This window comes from Trachypithecus francoisi, unplaced genomic scaffold (assembly GCF_009764315.1).
Source record: "Trachypithecus francoisi isolate TF-2019V2 unplaced genomic scaffold, Tfra_2.0 Lachesis_group4, whole genome shotgun sequence".
NCBI classification, from domain to species: domain Eukaryota; kingdom Metazoa; phylum Chordata; class Mammalia; order Primates; family Cercopithecidae; genus Trachypithecus; species Trachypithecus francoisi.
This window is the reverse complement of record NW_022681469.1, coordinates 8,300,705-8,319,028: the sequence shown is the minus strand read 5'-3', so window position 1 is coordinate 8,319,028 and position 18,324 is coordinate 8,300,705. Positions and strand designations below refer to the sequence as shown.

General features: G+C 55.9%; 1 protein-coding gene across 1 annotated transcript in view; it reads left to right on the top strand.

Moving 5' to 3' along the window:
* Nucleotides 1-18,324, top strand: part of AGAP3 (ArfGAP with GTPase domain, ankyrin repeat and PH domain 3) — a 59,971-nt gene that overhangs the window by 17,508 nt on the left and 24,139 nt on the right. The window contains 7 exon segments of the mRNA XM_033193260.1: nucleotides 14,695-14,753; nucleotides 14,989-15,076; nucleotides 15,265-15,350; nucleotides 15,531-15,672; nucleotides 16,100-16,234; nucleotides 16,393-16,520; nucleotides 17,888-18,046. Coding sequence (XP_033049151.1) covers nucleotides 14,695-14,753; nucleotides 14,989-15,076; nucleotides 15,265-15,350; nucleotides 15,531-15,672; nucleotides 16,100-16,234; nucleotides 16,393-16,520; nucleotides 17,888-18,046 — 797 coding nt within the window.

The window sequence follows — 18,324 nt, the reverse complement described above, 5'->3', positions numbered from 1 at the left end:
ATCTCCACTCAGGAGCATCCTCAGAGTATGTGCTGAGGGTGGTGAGCAAGTTTCTGTGCAGTGGCCTGGGGCGTGAGGACAGCAGCCCAGAGCTTCGGCAAGCCTGCAGCCCAGTAGGTACCACTAGACATGGCTTCACTGCAGTAGTAATTTTATTATTAAAATTGCTAGTGCAGTATGTTTTCAAACTACTCACATGTGCCACCCCACACTCCAGCACTTTGTGTTTGTGCTGCAAATGTCACAAGATTGACAGCTCCTGCTGCGGGTGACAGGAGTTACAGGTTCTAAGCCAGGGACAGCAGGACCAGATCTGCTATCTCAGAAAGAATGGTAGTGTGGTGGCTCATGCCTGTAATCTCAGCACTTTGAGAGGCCAAGGCAGGAGGATCGCTTGAGCCTAAAAGAGTTTGGGACCAGCCTAGGCAACATAGTAATACCTCATCTCTACAAAAAAAAAAAAGAATTTTTTTTTTTTTTTTTTTTTGAGACAGGGTCTTGCTCTGTGGCTCAGGCTGGAGCACAATGTCATGGTGTGATCTCAGCTCACTGCAACCTCTGCACCCCGGGCTCAGGTGATCCTCCCACCTCAGCCTCCCAAGTAGCCAGGACTACAGACATACACCATCACACCCAGCTAATTTTTCTATTTTTAGTAGAGACGAGGTCTCTCCATGTTGCCCAGGCTGGTCTCGAACTCCTGGACTCAAGCAGTCCCCCTCAGCCTCCCAAAGTGCTGGGATTACAGGCATGAGCCACCGCACCCAGCCTCTACAAAAAAATTTTAAAAATTAGCCAGGTGTGGTGATACACGCCTGTAGTCTCAGCCACATGGGAGGCTGCTGCAGTTAGATAAGCTATGATTGTGCTACTGCACCCCAGCTTGGACTATATTTAGCAAGGCCTTGCCTCTGAAAAACACACACAAGAAAGAATGCCTTTCTCTTAGTGCTCATACTGTGCCAGGCACTGCCTATGTGCTTACTTGCCCTTCTCGTATTCCTGCAATTTTTGGAGCATCCCTGCAGGGTAGTATTAACCCCATTTTGCAGATGAGGAAACTGAGGTACAAAGATGTAAAGGATATGGCCCAAGGCTGCTCATTCAAATGGTGGAGATAGGACCTGTACCCAGGAAATCTGGCTTTGGAGCCTGTACTGCCACCTTTATGCACAGGGAAAAAGATAAGACCTTTAAAAACAGAGCAGAAACATAGAACAATGTTGTCTAATCTTAGGATGAGAGATCCTCTTAAGTGGACAGAAAACCCAGAATTTATAGAGGAACAGACTGACAGATTCCCCCCACCCCCAGCTTTTTCTTTTGAAAAATGACAGCATTTAAAAATGTGATCATTATTAACATTTTACCGCATTTGCTGGCTCTCTGTCACTGTCTCACTCTCACATATGTTTTTTTCAGCAGTTGTAGACACACTGACACATCTTCCCAAGCTCTTCAGCAGGCATCTCCTGAGGATAGGCACATTATTCTACACACCCATAACACCAGAATAGCACCCAGAAAGGTCGGAAGAATTCCCTAATATCATTTAATAGCTGCCCCATAACCACACTTCCCCAGACGTGCCTGAAAGGTCTTATAGAGCTTTTTTTGTTTTCCTAGATAAGGATGGAACAGGGTCCAACGTGATACCTTTTCCCCCATGACGTAGACTTACTGTAGGGCCAGGACCCATTTTCCTGTAGAAGGCCCGAGTCCTGGAACCATGGGCTGGCTGGCGCTGGGTGTTTTCTCTTGTTCCTTTCTCCCTTGTGGGGTCTTTGAACTGAACTGTGATCTGGAAGCTCAGCAGGAACACCCCGTTCCTCCACTGGACCATGCCCTTAGTGCCATCAGGAGCATGAGGACCAGGTCTCTCCAATGTGAAAGTTCATGTCCTCCCTCTGTAATTAGTAAGTAGTCTGTGGGGGTGATCATTCCACACCCTCAAAATAAACTGCCTGCCATAACTGTTCACCTGATGGTTTTAGCGTCCATTAATGATCCTTGCCTGAGTTGATGATATCGGGGTTGTCAAGGTGGCCATAAACCCAACAATCTTTCTATAAGTATTAGCCAGTGTTCTTCTGTTAAGAACAGCATCTCCCCACCTCTTATCTTTAGTGTCGCCCTTGTGTCATGGATTTTGTTGTTCAAATGTTATAACCAGTTACAAAACTAGCAGATGTAATTACATTCTGGGTCATAAAGCAGGAGAACCTGCTTGCAGTGCACATGTGCCGGATACATGCTTCGCATGCCCACTATACTAAGAGCTCCTGCAGATTAAGGAAAAGATTTGAAAACCCAAGAGAAAAAGAGGCCAAAAAAAAAAGAAAAGAAAAGAAAAGAAAGACAGGCAAAGAGTAGGATCAAGACAAATGAAAGAAGAGGAAATGCTTTGTGTTGTTGACGAACATGAAAAGGCGCAACCTCACTAGTAATCAGGGACATGCCCGTCAGAAGAGCCAGGGGCTGGTTCCCCGGTCCAAGAGCAGACTGCTGGCGCACAGGGTGCACGGACATTCTCACCCACTGCTGGCGGAGAGCAGGAGAAGGGATTGCTACGATCAAGCTGGAAAAGTAACTGGGCGTTATCCATTCACATGAAACATTCACATGCCTTGGGAAGAACCCATAGGCACACAGTATCGATTTCAGCCTTGCTTGTAGTAGCTAAAAAAGAAGGAAGTGACGTGAGTGTCCCTCAGCAGGGAAAGGGTTGAAGAATGGGCAGAGCATTCATACTGTGAGATGCTATGAAGCCAGGCCACTGGAGCAAGCTAGAGCCAACCCAGTGGCCTGGGGAGGGCGGGCCCCAGGTGCCCCTGACTTGGCAGTTGGTGTGAACTGCAGTGTGAGCAGGAGCTGGGGGGACAGTCACTCAGGACGCACCCATGTTAAGGAGAGGGAAGAGGGCATGCGGCCCAAACAGCGGTTTTCTGAGCATGTTGTGAATGTTTTCATACCCTGAAATACAACTGAAGAAAGATCGGCATAGTGCACATTTATACTAGTCACAGCTTGTTTTTCTTCCTTTGTATCCCCTCAGAGTCTGACTCAGAAAAATTTCCTCTCATTCCAATGGGGAACGGTCTTCTGTTTCTTTTTATAAAGTAATGTATCATCTATAAATATTTCAGAAAACAAGGTGATGTACACTTACTGCAGGAAAACATAAAAGAAGCAAAAGAAGTCACCAGTAATTCTAACCAGAGGCAGGCGGCCACCATTTTGTCATTATTTTGATATTTTCTTGCATTTTTTTATACAGGTCCATACAGTTTTGTTACATAAAAATTTGTATCTGACTTTTTAAAAAATCAAGTGTTATGCCAGTCATGGAGGCTCACACCTGTAATCCCAGCACTTTGGGAGGCTGAGGTGGGAGGATCACTTGAGGCCAGGAGTTTGAGACCACTCTGGGCAACACAGGGAGACCCCGTCTCTACAAAAAAAAAAAAAGAAAAAGAAAAACAATTAGCCAGGCATAGTTGATACACACCTGTGGTCCCAGCTACTTGTGGGGCTGAGGTAGGAGGATCTCATGAGCCCGGGAGGCTGGAGGCTCCAGTAAGCTGTAATCTTGCCACTGCACTCCAGCCTGGGGAACAGAGCCTGTCTCCAACCCCTCCATTCCACCCCCCCGACACCACACACACACACACACACACACACACACCACACACACACACACAGTCAAGCACTGCCACCCACCTATGCTAGGTAAGAGTTGCTTTTTTTTTTTAAGCCAGCTTATGTTTAATTGTGACATTTTAAAATTGTACAAGTATTTTGACGTCTGCCCCCCATATTTACTCTCTTAAAATGACAGGAAAACACCAACCAATCACAGGTTTAATAAGTTGAATAACTTTACCTCTCAGTTCCTATTTGTAGCACCCAATATTCCTTTGAAATATGAAACAGACCTGTCAGTGGCCAGCAGTGAATTTCTGCCCAACGAGCAGAGCTGAAAGTTCAGGTACTCTGAGCATTGTGTTGCAGTGGCACTTGTCCAGAATTGGTACCCTCTCATAGTTGGGGGGCTTTAAATGTACCAGTGAAAAATCACTTTTTCCTCTTCAAGGGGAAGAAAGAAAATCACTCCTCAAAACACAGCAGATCTGGCTGTGAGGTCTTTCCTTTTGTCTCTTCAGGCTGGTGAAAGAGTCTTTGCAAAAATTTATATTAAATTATTTATTTTTTTGAGACTGGGTCTAACTCTGTTACCTAGGCTGGAGGACAGTGGCACAATCTTGGCTCACTGCAACCTCCACCTCCCAGGCTCAAGCGATCCTCTCGCCTCAGCCTCCTGAGTAGCTAGGACTACAGGCGTGCAACACCAGCCTCAGATGCTTTTTTTTTTTTTTTAGATGGAGTTTCACTCTGTCACCCAGGCTGGAGTGCAGTGGTGCAGTCTTGACCCACTGCAGCCTCCTCCTCCTGGATTTAAGCAATTCTCCTGCCTCAGCCTCCCAAGTAGTTGGGATTACAGGCACGTGCCACCACGCCCAGCTAAGTTTTGTATTCTTTTTTTTTTTTTTTTTGAGATGGAGTCTCGCTATCACCCAGGCTGGAGTACAGTGGCCGGATCTCAGCTCACTGCAAGCTCCGCCTCCCAGGTTCATGCCATTCTCCTGCCTCAGCCTCCCGAGTAGCTGGGACTACAGGCGCCAGCCACCACACCCGGCTAGTTTTTTTTTTTTTTGTATTTTTTAGTAGAGACGGGGTTTCACCGTGTTAGCCAGGATGGTCTCGATCTCCTGACCTCGTGATCCACCCGTCTCGGCCTCCCAAAGTGCTGGGATTACAGGCTTGAGCCACTGCGCCCGGCCAATTTTGTATTCTTAGTAGAGATGAAGTTTTGCCGTGTTGGCCAGGCTGATCTTGAACTCCTGACCTCAGGTGATTCGCCCACCTCAGTCTCCCAAAGTGCTGAGGTTACAGGCATGAGCCACCATGCTTGGCCTCTCAGGTGCTTTTAAACTTCTGTCCACTAGACTCTCAGCCTGTCTGAATCTTTTTAAAAATCGCTGCACTATTACCTGCAGTTGCCTAGAGTGCCCCTCGCAGTGCAGCAGCTTCGCACATCTGCAGCTGCACTTCCAGAGCTGTTTTCCACACCTCCTCCACATCAGTCCTGCAAAATTAGTGCAATGATTTGAACACTTTATTGCATCTTCTGTTTATAAAAATATTTTGCGGCTGGGCGTGGTGGCTCACGCCTATAATCCCAGCACTTTGGGGGGCCAAGGGAAGTAGATCACCTGAGGTCAGGAGCTCCAGACCACCCTGGCCAATATGGTGAAACCCCGTCTCTCCTAAAGATACAAAATTTAGCTGGGTGTGGTGGCACGCACCTGTAATCCCAGCTACTCGGGAGGCTGAGGCGGGAGAATCACTTGAACCCGGGAGGCGGAGGTTGTAGTGAGCTGAGATCGTGCCATTGCACTCCAGCCTGGGTGACAAGAGCGAGACTCCGGCTCAAAAAAAAAAAAAATTATTTTTGCTTTTGTGGCCGGGCACCATGGCTCATGCCTCTAATCCCAGTACTTTGGGAGGCCTTTTGTAAAAAATATAAAGACAAGTGGAAGTGCTGGTGCTGCTGACAGGGAATTAATCTCATACTTGGAATGCATTTTAGAGACTCATTGGGCTGGAAGAGGCAGAACTCTAGCTCATGGGACTTCAGCTGGGCTGCCTGCTCAGTTGTAAAGAGAGAACAACATGTTTAAATGTTGAAAGTGTAGGCGATGGGTCAAAGTTGTGAGGAAAAGGTGCAACGCAGCATAGGGCCGTACGATGCTTCATCATCTGAGGCTGGAGCCCCCTCCGTCCCACCCTGTGGTGGTGGCTCACCTCCTGCCCCCACCCTTCAGGCCATGGGAGAGCTGGAGATGCTGCAAGGCGCAGGAGCCCCTGGCATGGCACCAGCGCACGCCGCGGGTGCGGCACATGCTGGTTGCGTTCCTCTCCAGGGAGGAGCTGCTAGAAAGCAGAGCCAAGCCCACAACTGCTGTTGCTGGTCAGAGCTAGAGTGGCGTCAGGGGCACTCCCAGGGTCTTAGAACATGGCCAGATGGGACAAAGCCAGGAGGCCAGATGGGGGACATGCTGAGGGACCGAGTCTTCCAGGGGAGGGCCTTCGTCCTGTCCACCATTGCGCCCAGCACAGAGCTGGTGGATAGACAGGAAAACAAACTACTCTCAAGTGCCATCTATAGGACTACAATACCGCCATGTCACCAGCCTGGCGTCGAAAGGCCATTTTCAGCTGGAATGACGGCCACTCCCACCCTCATCCTGAGGTCATCTGTTTCCCTGCTCCATGCATTGCCCTCAGTCCTGTGGCTCTCTCTGCCGCCTTCTCTCCCTCAGCTGTTCCCTGGGGAGGAGAGGAGCAAAGTCACTGGGGAGCTCTCAGACCAACACCCTGACCTCTGGAGATGGGGCAGAATCCCTGGGCCTCTGAGCAGCCCTCAGAGGGTCCCAGGGATGTAGGCTGGGTCCTACGCCAGTCCAGACTGCCAGGCATGTCACCTTGAGGCAGGATGGGGCAGAGGCTTCAGTCTGCTTGCCCTGAATGCACTTAGTAAGCCCTCAAAAAAATAATGTGAAATGATGACTTAGAGGCCCAAGCTCCAGCCTGGGATTCTGGAGTCCTGGGCCCTGCCCAGACTCTGTCACTGCTGGGCTGTGTAACTGCAGGCAAGTTACTTCCCCTCTCTGGCTGTCAATGCCCTCATCTCTAAAAGGAGAGGATGAACCAGAACATGAGTTCTGAACCTGGAACCCATGGCGGGGATTAAGGGGACCCGGACCTGCTCAGAAAACACCTGTGTGTTCTTCCCAGCATGCACTAGCTTTTCTGGAGAGCCCACAGCCTCCTAGGGCTATGGTAATAAACCATTGTAAATAGGATGGTTTGAAACAACCTAAGTCTGTTCCTAGCTGGCTGCAGTGGCTCACGCCTGTAATCCGAGCACTTTGGAAGGTCAAGGCCAGATGATCACTTGAGCCCAGGAGTTCTAGGCCAGTGTGGGCAGCATAGTGAGACCCCCACCTCTGTTTTTTTTTTTCTTTTTTTAAAAGTAGAAAAAAATAGCTGGACATGGTGTTGCATGCCTCAAGTCCCAGCTACCTGGGAGGCCAAGGCAGGAGGATTGCTTGAGCCTAGGAAGTCGAGGCTGCAGTGAGCTGTGATTGCCTGGGTAACAGAAGGAGACCCTGTCTCAAAAACCGAAAAGTTTATTGTGCCACAGTTGTGGAGGCCAGATGTCTGAGATAAAGGTGTGGGAAAGGCCATGCCCCCTCTGAAGACACTAGGGAGAGATCCACCCCACACCTCTCTCCGTGGCTTATTGATGGCCGTCTTCTCCCTGCATCTCTTCACATTGACTTCCCTTTGTATCTGTCGATGTGCCCAAATTCCCCCCTTTTAAAAGGACACGAGTCATACTGGATTCAGGGCCCACCCTACTCCAGTATGACCTCATCTGAATTACATCTGCAACAACCCTATTTCCAAATAAGGTCACATTCTGAGGTCCTGGGGGTTAGGACTCAAGACTCTCCAAGGTCCTCCCTATCTCTGAGGTCTCTTAGAGGGGAGGTGGAGGGACCAGCCCAGGAATCAAAGCCGAGCTGAGGGGGAGCTGCTAAGGTTTCATGGGCTGACCACATCTGCCTGGATTACCGACATGAAGAGAGCTGGTTTCAGTAATCCCAGCGTCCACTCTGGCTCTCCCTTGCCCAATAGGAACAGCTCCTTCTGTTGCTCACCCACTGCATGCCAGGTACCATGTGGCCCTCCATGCTCACAGTGCTGGTCTGCACAGCACCTTTAGCTAGAAGCTGGGTGATCCCTGATTTACAGACAGACCTGAGATTAAGGAGACCATGACTGATCACCCACTAATAGGGGCCAGAGGCTGAACTTGAATCCAGCTTTCTCAACTCCAGGGTGCGCTGTGCCTTTCAATTTGAGGCCTGCACAGATTATTTTGCCTGTGACTTCTCTCAAAAGACTGGCCCAGCCAGGGCCCATCTCTCTTAGGCCTTCCTCCCCACAAAGAGGCCAAAAGCCCCAGGAGCACAGTGCATGCTCAGCAAAGACTTTCACTCATTCACTCGGGGAATCTTGGCCATCTTCATGTACCTGGCAAGGTTCTGTTGTGGGGGCACTTGCTGACGGTAGCAAGTGTTAGATGATGTTGAGCATGGTCACTGAGATGCTCAGCCTCCCAAGGAAGGGATGCTTCAGCCACGGTCCAAATGACCTCAGGGACAAGGAGGGCAGAGGCTCGGGAGGCATCAAGGATGGATGGGGATGGAGGCGGGTCCTGGGGAGGGGATCAGGTGAGAGCAAGCGGGTAGTCAGGAGCACATGGGACGTTGGAAGAGAATAAGGGGTTTGGGTGCCATTCTCCACCAGCTGGAGAGCCATTGCAGGGCTCTGCTGAGAGGTGACCAGGTTATGGTTTGTAGAGGTCCGCCCTGGCTATAAAGGAAATCAGCTGGCAGTGGTGGTGACGGAGGCTGGAGATGGGAGACCCATAGGAAGCTGCTGTGGTGCTCAGGCCCAGGAGGATGGTGGCTTGCCTCTGAGTTGGAGAAAGGAGCTGGTGATGGATTTGGGCCACATTTAGGAGACAGTGCCACCAGGACTCACACGGATTGGGCTGGGGGAGTGGCAAGGAAGGGAACGGAGGGTGATACTAGCAGGTTTTTGGCTTATGCAGCTCCAGAGCTCATATGTTGCCGTTGAAGATGGGGGATGCTTTAATGGAGCTGTTGGGGGTGGAATTTAGGTCCATGGCTGCTGCTGCAGCAACTCGAGTTGTCTCGGGACAGCTGCTGGGACACTTAGGGAGGACTGTGGCCTCGCTGGGGAGGCATCCTGAGTGCTCTCCCCCTGCCTCCCCGTCTTCTCCTCTGATTCCCTAAGCTCCGACTTGGAGAGCCTACTGGACGGACACCAGCCAGTCCTGGGTGGCGAAGGGGGCTTGGTGTGGCCCCCACTGTCTCCGGGCTCAGTGGCCGGGGTGTGGCCAGTCCTTGCATCCCGCCAGCCTTCCCCGCTGCAGCCTAAGCCCCAGCTGCAGGAAGATGTTTTGCTGCCACCTTGTGGGCAAGGAGGGCCTGTTTGGGAGGGCCAGGGTGGTTCTGGGACCACACCCGACTGCTGGAGGAAGCCAGAGTCTTCCCCTACAGAGCCGGCCACAAGCTCCGGCTTTTAAGAGAAGGCTTATCCATCCTCCCTCATCTCCTCGAAAGAAATCTGCCAGCTCCCTGTGGGCCACATGGGCCGCAGTGGGCACAGCCAAGGTTCACCAGTGGATCAAGCAACACACACCTGGAGGCGACCAGGTCCCACATCACCAGGACCAGCTTTCTCTTTCTGGCAGGGTCTCACACCTCACACCTGCCCCGGGGTGTTTTCTCTCCCTGTCACGACCCCCCCGGCCCCTCAGCCCCCTGTGCACATGCAAGCAGGGCAGCCGAGGCCCAGGCTAACACAGGCACTGGGCATAACCAGAGTCAGCTTTTCCTCCTGACGTCCAAGTATTCCACAGCAGGGGGTCTCGAGCCCGGCTTCTGCGCTCTCTGGTTCCAGGGAAGGCTGTGTTCGTCCTGCCCCAGGATGCACACTGCGGGCATTTGTGAGAGATTTCCTCTTAGTCCCCCAGAAACTCCCGCAGAGCCTCTCAGCCCCTAAGAGGCAACTTCAGTCCGGTGGCCTTAATAAACAGAGAACTGACGTGAGGGCTTGTGTTGTGGGATTTCCGTACTGTTCGTGTAATCCCAGCCTGGAGCCTTTTAGGGCTGTCCTAATTTCCTTTGGGCCCAGTAGGTAGTGGCTCTGCGTGAAGACAGCTGTTTGTTGTTTGCTGTGTGTCTTTGCAGCAGAATCTTATCGGGCAGAATAGAGACCTTATCTCTGACCCCGGGCTGAACCAATGAGGAAAAAGTGTGTGCCAGAAGCTATTCTCCTTTTCAGGGTCTTTGACTGGCTTGATGTCCTGAGACATTTATGTGGGAGCAGGTGCCCTTCCCTGTCTAGTTTCTCTGGGTCAGGAAAGGTTTCTGGGGAAAAGGACTAGGAAGGAGGAGGCAGCCAGGTGAGGGAGAGGAAGCTGTTCCGGGTTTGGGAGTTGACCCAGGTGACACTTTCTCCGTGGACTGATTCTGCAGGTGCAGTGGGACTTACGTGTCTTCTGAGACTGTAAGATGTTCTTCTGGGGACTGGGATTGCTGCCTGCCTTCCCTTAGAACAACATACGTGCGCACGTGTGTGTGTGTGTGTCTGTCTGTGTCTGGCATGTATGCAGCTGGGGCCTTAACCCCCTTCTTTTCCATCCTTCTGTTCTCCCACTGAAAGAGCCAGCTAGGTTCTAAAGTGACCCATCCCGTCGGGTACCTTGTCCCCATCCCCTCTCCGTCCCCAGAGGTCGGCTCCCATAGCTGCTGTCCTGTGCTTGCTTCTTATTTATTTCTTGAAACAAGGTCTTGCTCTGTGGCCCAGGCTGGAATGCAGTGGCTTCATCTTGGCTCACAGCAACCCGGACCCTCTGGGCTCAAGCGATCCCCACCTTAGCCTCTCAAGTAGTTGGGACCACAGGCTCGTGCCACCATGCCTGGCTAATTTTTCTTTTTTCTTTCTTTTTTTTTTTTTTTTGTAGAGATGGGGTTTCACCATGTTGCCCAGGCTGGTCTCCAACTCCTGGACTCAAGTGATCTGCCTGCCTTGGCCTCCAAAAGCGCTGGGATTACAGGCACGAGACATGATGCCTAATTTTTGTATTTTTAGTAGAGATGGGGTTTCACTATGTTGGCAAGGCTGGTCTTAGACCCCCGACCCTCAGGTGATCCACCCGCCTCGGCCTCCCAAAGCGTTGGAATTACATGCGTGAGCCACTGTGCCCGGCCCTTTGCTTGCATTTCCATTGGCTTGCAGAATGGCTTGTGAGTGGGCAGCCTTATTCTTTGGCGGAACAGCCATTCCCTGTTGTGCGTGAGAGAGAGGACAGATACACGCAGATAGGGAGGTCAAGGCAGAATGCGTTTCCTTTTGATCTGCAGCTCCGTGACGCTGGCCGGCCTCACTGAGTTGTGTTCTTGTCTCTCTGCCTGCCTGAGGACCCGCGAAGGATGCTTCTGCAGGTGCTTCTATTGTGGGGGGGAACATGCATCCCGTACATACAGGAAGAAGCTGTCTTCACCAACGCTAGTAAAGAGTCCCACGGAAATGCAGACTCACCACCAGGGCCTCTCCAGGCTTGGGAGATCCAGCCCAGGACTTGGGAATTTCCAGTGCTCTTTTCTGCAGGGAGCACCTAGGATGGAGAGGCCCTGCCTGCCTTAGGCACTCCCACCCAGCCCCTCAGGAATGTGCCACTTTTATCTCCTCCTTGGCTCTGACCAGGTCCATGGAATTCTAAAACTGAAAAGGACACTGGGAGTTGGGCTGTACTGCGGGTGGAGAAAAGTGGGCAGTATTATCTCTTTAAAGGAAATGCAAGCCCCTCGTCCCTAGCCACTACTTAAACTGGTTTCTCCTGATCTACCGGTGGGATTGAGGCAGCCAATGGTTTCTGACTTTGTGGATGACAGGAAACTGGCTGGTCTTCAGAGCCTGGGAGAAGACTGATGTTTACAATGCAGTGTCAGTCACAGCCGGGGAGCTCTTGCCCCCATTCTGGGTGAGCCCTGGGTTTACTGGGCGTCCAGGCAGCCCACAGTCATGAATTGGAAGGGCCTCGGAGCTCGGAGGAGTGTTTTCATTTACAGAACGTCAGGCTCCGGCCAGTACCGCAGGCTACCACTCGATCTCGGCCCATCATCCCGACAGGAGGTGAGACCCAGTGTGCAGCAGGGGCCTGGAGAGGTCCGGGCCTCAGAAGAGAGTCACTCACCCAGAACTGCGGCCGAGGTTATCTTTGATTTCTCTGCTGCCCTTAGGCAGGACGCTTAACTCAGTCCAGACAGATGAGTATCTTCCGGATTTTATAATCTCCAAAGAAGACAGCCTCAGTCATCAACAGAAGCCAACTGTAGCAGCCAGCAGCTCTCGACCTCAGAATGTCAGAGCCAAAAGCTAACACAGGACCACCGCGTTGAAGCTCGCGTGCTGCAGATGAGGACTCTCCCGCAGAGCCGGCATGGCTGCCTCTGACTTCTCACTCAGGCTTGTCATACTTCGGGGCCTCATGTTGTTCGCTTTTCTAGCTCTTCTTTTGAAGAATAAGAAATGGCCCACTTTTCTCCAAAATGGGGCCCAGTGTGTGGTGGACTGAGGACTGTTATTTAGTTGGCCTGCTCGTAATGACAGCACCTCACCTACCTGCTGGATCCTAGGAGGAGCCCTGGGCTGGAATTTCCTGTTTGCCGAGGGCTCCCGGGGGCTGCCCCAGCAGGCCGGCTCCCCCGCGCCGCGCCGCGCCGCCGTTCCCGGGTGTTCCAGGCCAGACTTGCCGCCTCTCTCTCCGGGCTAGGCTGGCTCCCGGCCTCTCCAGGTCTGGGCTTGCCGGCCGCGAGGTGGAGGCGTTGAGGGACTCAACTCGGCCCACACCAGGTGCCCAGAGGCCGGAGGTCCGTGCGCCGCGGCCCCGGCCCGGGCCCAGTCCCGTGCCCCTCGCCATGGGCCTGGCCAGCGCCCGCCGGCCCTGAGCATGGAGCGGGGCTGGCCGCAGGGGGACAGCTGTCCCAGGGAGCGGCCTGCCGTTTGCCGCCGCGCCCACAGCGTCTGCGACTCGCTGGACCTGCACGGCGCCCCGGCCGGCCGCGCGGCCGCCGCCCTGCAGGCCGCCCTGTGCGCCGCCCGTGAGCAGCCGGCGCGGCCGCGGAGCGTGTGCTCGGGCGGTCCCGAGCAGCCGCCCACCGGCGCCCGCGGCCTGCTGTTTGGCCTCCTGCGCCCGCGCCTCGGCCGTCGGGGCCCGGCGCCCTCGGGACCGCCCGTCTCGCCTGCCCCCAGCCCCGCGTCTAGCCCCGCGCCGACCCGGCGCAGCCGCACCCGGGGGGAGCCGACTCCGCGGCCCCGGCCGGCCAGCATGACTTTCCTGGAGGTGAACCGCTTGGAGCTGGCGGCGGCCGAGACGCCCGGCGCGGGTCTGGGGCGCGCGGGCAGCGCGGGCTTCCTGCGCGGTACGGCGCTGTGGAGCAGCCAGCGTTGGCCGGTGCTGCGCGGCGGGCGCGGGCCGGAGGGGCCCCGGCGCGGCCTGGCGGCACTCAGGAAGAGCTTCAGCTTCCGCCTGCGCCGCGGCCAGGAGGTGCGGCGCTCCGAGTCAGGGCTGCTGGCCCGGCCGCCCCGCGCGCGCACCCGTAGCGACGGCGACGCCGGCTCCCTGAGCACCTTCCCCAGCCGCCGCGACCTGTTGGGCGCCGACGCCCCGCGTGTCGCGCCGGAGTCCGGCCGCCCCCGCACCGCCGCCGGCCTCTGGAGGTTGCTCACCAGCCGCTTCCGCCGGAGGGAGCCCGCGCCCGCCGCGCCGCTGTGGAGCCGTCGGGCGGCTGCGGCCCCGGAGCTCCTGCGCGCGCCCAGCGGTAAGGGGGCTGGCCCGGGGGTCTGGGGGGCGTCTGGCAGAAAACAGCTCGCGGGAGAAAGGCCGGGCGCGCCCAGGTGAGGCAGACTGCGGCGCGCGTCCGGGGCTAGCCGGGTCTGTGATCTGGCCCGTGTGCTGTCCGCGCCTGGCGTCTGGGGTCTTCGACAGTGACCCAGGAGGACCGCCCGGAGGGTTCACTCTCGGGTGCCGTCTAGGAAAGGAAAGGGACTCACCAGAGTCAGAGGGCTCTGGGCTAGGCCAGACACCTTTCCTAGTTCCCTGTCGGGGCAGCGTCGCCTCCGGCTGCCCTGCGCTTGAGGTTAGGGACTTCTGTGGACCTGGTCGTCGTAACTACTCTTTGACACAAACTTGGGACAGTGCCTCTGGAAGCTAGAGCAGTGCTGCCCAGCCAGAGAGGGGTTCCCAGAGCTGGCCCGAGCATGCATGTGGAACCTGGAGGTGACGGAGATGGGGGCCTGGCTGTCAGAGGGCTCTGGGTAAAGGGACCTGCCAGTCAGGTTCTGAGAATGGACTGAAGGGAAGCGAGCCCAGGAGGCGGCCTCCCTGCTAAGGAGGAGCTTAGGGAGGCGGCAGGTGGGGTAGATGCCTCCCTATCCACCTGCCCCTGGCAGAACAGGGCCAGGCCAGACTAGGCTCCTCCCTCTTCACCCGGCTCAGGAATGTGGTGGGTGGCCCCACCCTGCCAGGGTGTGCTGTTCTTACTTGCAGGAGTCTACCCCCCAACCAGGTGCCCAGCTCTTGGGTCTGCTCTGAGACCTGCTGGATTGGCCTCTAGCTTGGGCCTAGTATTGGGGCCACAGGGGCACTAGGTCAGGTGTGCCTGGGTGGGGGGACAATAAACCTGCTGGAGCAGGAAGAGGAGGAAGGACACAGGGCCAAGCCCAGGGGGACTGAGCCCACAGCCCTCAGAGTCCTGTTCTGAAGACCATCCTCACTCTGCTCCACTCAAAAAGAACCTTCCCACTGCCTCCTAGGGGAACTAGTGGTGAGGGTTGGGGGTCCCGTGGAGGAAGCTGCTGTCCTCTGGCCTGGGCCTGGGGAGGGCATCATAGGCGACACAGGCAGCAGTGGTTGGGACAGGTGTGTGTGCCACCCTGGCCCTGACGGGGCGGCTCTGTCTTCCGCAGACTCGTTTGTGAACAGCCAGGAGTGGACGCTGAGCCGCTCCGTACCGGAGCTTAAAGTGGTGAGTGCGGCCCATGGGCAGCGCAGGTGGCCTGGAGCCGGGGGGCGAGGCTGGGTGCCACGGGCCTGGGCCTTGCTTCTCCAGCTTCTGTCCCCTTCTCTGCTCAGCTTGGCCCTCTCTGCCCTCTCTCCTCCCCTTCAGCCCTGGCCTTTCTCCCTCCTGCCGCTTCTTTGCTTTTCCTGCTGGGTCTTCTCCATCGTGCCCTCTGACCCACCTACCCCTTCCTCTCCCACAGGGCATAGTAGGGAACCTGTCTAGTGGGAAGTCAGCCCTGGTGCACCGCTATCTGACGGGGACCTATGTCCAGGAGGAGTCCCCTGAAGGTGAGCGTCACGGGCCCAGCCTGGGCCCTGAGGCCTACCACTCCTCCCCCTCCCGCCCACAGGGTCTGAGTTGGGGGTCTCCAGCCCCCTTCCAGTGCTCTTACTTCCTCCATGGAAAGCTGTAGATTTCTTCTTGGCCCCTGGGCTCTTTCTCCACACTTTGGACCTGACTGTGCGCTCTGTCTTAGGGGGGCGGTTTAAGAAGGAGATTGTGGTGGATGGCCAGAGTTACCTGCTGCTGATCCGAGATGAAGGAGGTCCCCCTGAGCTCCAGGTGATGCTCCTGCCCGGGGTTAGGGCCCACCCCTGTGCCTGGAGCCCCTTTCTCAAGCTTGCTGGTTGGGACTGGGAGAGGTGGTGTGTCCAGGGAGAAGGGTCCACTTGGGTCCACCTGCCCTGCGTGGGAGTTTGCCAGGTCCAGTTGCAGGTGCTAATTTTACTTGGTTTCCCCTAGTTTGCTGCCTGGGTGGATGCAGTGGTGTTTGTGTTCAGCCTGGAGGATGAAATCAGTTTCCAGACGGTGTACAACTACTTCCTGCGTCTCTGCAGCTTCCGCAACGCCAGCGAGGTGCCCATGGTGCTTGTGGGCACGCAGGGTGAGGCGGGGCCCTGCAGGAGCTGGCAGAGAGTAGGAGGCCCCGGGCAAGGATGCATGGGGGGTTGGGCAGGTGTGAGAAACCCCCCAAGCCCCCACTGTTTTCCCAGTGCTGACCGGGACTGTCAGCACTCTCCATCTGCTCGTGTCTGAGGGCTTTTGTGCCCACTGAAACCTGCCGTCCCAGTGACTAGCAGGTCCATATTTTTTTAGATGAATAAACGTGCTCAGAGCTTAAGTGCTTGCTGGTTTGCACTCAGTGAGGCCATGGCAGGATTTAAATGAGATCCAGGCGCCTGCATTCTTGGTGCTCTGTGTATTCCACTCACCAGGCCCTTTGCCCACCTGCCCTTAGGCCAAATGCCCCCCACCATACTACTCCAGCTTCTCTGAAAGCTGAGTGACTCCCGCCCTCCCACCTCCAACAGACGCCATCAGCGCTGCGAACCCCCGGGTCATCGACGACAGCAGAGCCCGCAAGCTCTCCACAGATCTGAAGCGGTGCACCTATTACGAGACATGCGCGACCTACGGGCTCAATGTGGAGCGTGTCTTCCAGGACGGTAACTCGGGTGCTGGGCGGGAGTCACTGGCAGCTGCGGCCTCAGTGCTGGTGATTAGAAGGCTCCCAGTGAGCAAGGCTGTGTGTTTGGGGGGAGGTGCTAAGCCAGGCTTTTCCCTTCTCTCCAGTGGGTATAATTGACTCTGCTGTCCCCTGCAGTGGCCCAGAAGGTAGTGGCCTTGCGGAAGAAGCAGCAACTGGCCATCGGGCCCTGCAAGTCACTGCCCAACTCGCCCAGCCACTCGGCAGTGTCCGCCGCCTCCATCCCGGCCGTGCATATCAACCAGGTTCGGCCTGCATCCTGCCCCGCCCTGCCTGTGTCCGCCATGTCTGTCTTGCCTCTGTGCTTCCTGCCACTTGTGCTGGCCTCCTGCTCACACCTGTCCACCTTCCTGTGGCCTCCCAGCCTTGCATGTGGCTTGGAAACATTGGTTGGAATTCCATTTAGCTTGCACCATAGCCTTGGCCTCATCCCTGCCCCTGGTGCCTGACCCTTCCCGCTGCAATCCCCACTTCTGTCTGCTCTCCACCATTCCACAGCCTGCATTCCCTACCCCGATGCCCTCTGCTGAAAGTCTTGGGCCATCCACAGATGGTGTGGTCAGCGCAGCAGCTACTGCACTTTACCTCTGCGAATGGCCATCATCTTGCCAAGGCCTGCTCTGGTTGCAGCTGGTGTTCCAGTGACAGCCTGGTTGCATTTCAGGGACCCCTCCCTTTAGGGCTATGAGAAGGCGGCAGCATTCCCACGTGGGAAAAGGAGGAGGAGGGCTGTGTCCTTCTCACTGTCTCTGAGCAGCCCCGCCTGACACCGACAGAGTGGGACTTGTGCAGCTCACTTCTGCAGTGGTCCCTGTCCCAAGGGGCAGGTTGTGGAGGGGCAGTGGTCCAAGCACCTCTTGTACAGGTTAGGATTCGAGGGAGACAGCCGGGCAGGCCACACGCTGTAGTGAGGGCAGTTGCGGTGCAGGCCACCTGGTTGTGCCGTGCATGTTTCCCGAGTCCTGGAGGAGCTGCCATACTGTTTCTTCTCCATTCTGTGATCTCTCTTTTTCTCTTTCTTTCCCTTCTCTGTTCTACATCTACACCTTACTCTGACTGGGAGTCGTAGCTCTGTTCTCTCTGCCCCAGCTGTCCTGGAATCCCTTTTCCCTGCCACGGGCATGCTAGGAACAACCCTCAGCCTCCCGCAGTGCCCTGGGCCACCCCCGGCTCCCGGCTCCCGCCTCCTGGCCTCCTGCACTCTAAACATACATCCCTGAATGTGAGAGTTTGTCCGGGGTGACCCTCTACCTCCTTCCAGACCACCCGCAGGTTAGGACTCCAGTCTGTTCACTGCCAGGCTCTGCAGCTGATTCCCACCTGCCAGCCTGTGCCTCTGACTTAGCTCCCTGGAGCGGCAAGCGCTCTTGCCGGGGTCCCAGGATGAGGGTTTGCTGCCCTAGTGGGGCAGCCCTTGCAAGGTGACAGTAGATCCTGCTGGCCTCCAGGCCAGGTGAATGTTTCTCCCATACCGCCTGTAGGGGCTAGTGGCCCCTCTGCTGCCCATGAGCCCCGGCCAGGCCCCCATGAGCACAGGGATTCCTGGCACCCGCCTGGTGCCCATCCCGCTCCCTGACCCAGAGCTGCCCTCAGCAGCCCTCTCTGTCCTTAGGCCACGAATGGCGGCGGCAGCGCCTTCAGCGACTACTCGTCCTCAGTCCCCTCCACCCCCAGCATCAGCCAGCGGGAGCTGCGCATCGAGACCATCGCTGCCTCCTCCACCCCCACACCCATCCGCAAGCAGTCCAAGCGGCGCTCCAACATCTTCACGGTACGTGACCGCCCTCCTCCCCCGCCCAGCCGCCTTTGCTGCACAGGCAGGGCTGAGCGCCGAGCTCCCAGCCAGGAGGGCCGTGGGCAGCCCCAAGTCAGGAAGACGGCACCTGCAGTCTCTCCCTCAGATACACACAGCTCCTGAGGGTCCTTGCCGGTGCCCTCAGAGTCTTCCATACTGTTCCTCTGCGCCCACAAGGGGCTTCCAGTAGTTGCCCTCACCCTGTCCCTGCAGTCCTCCCTGCCCTCTGCTGCACACACTCACCCTCCCTGCCG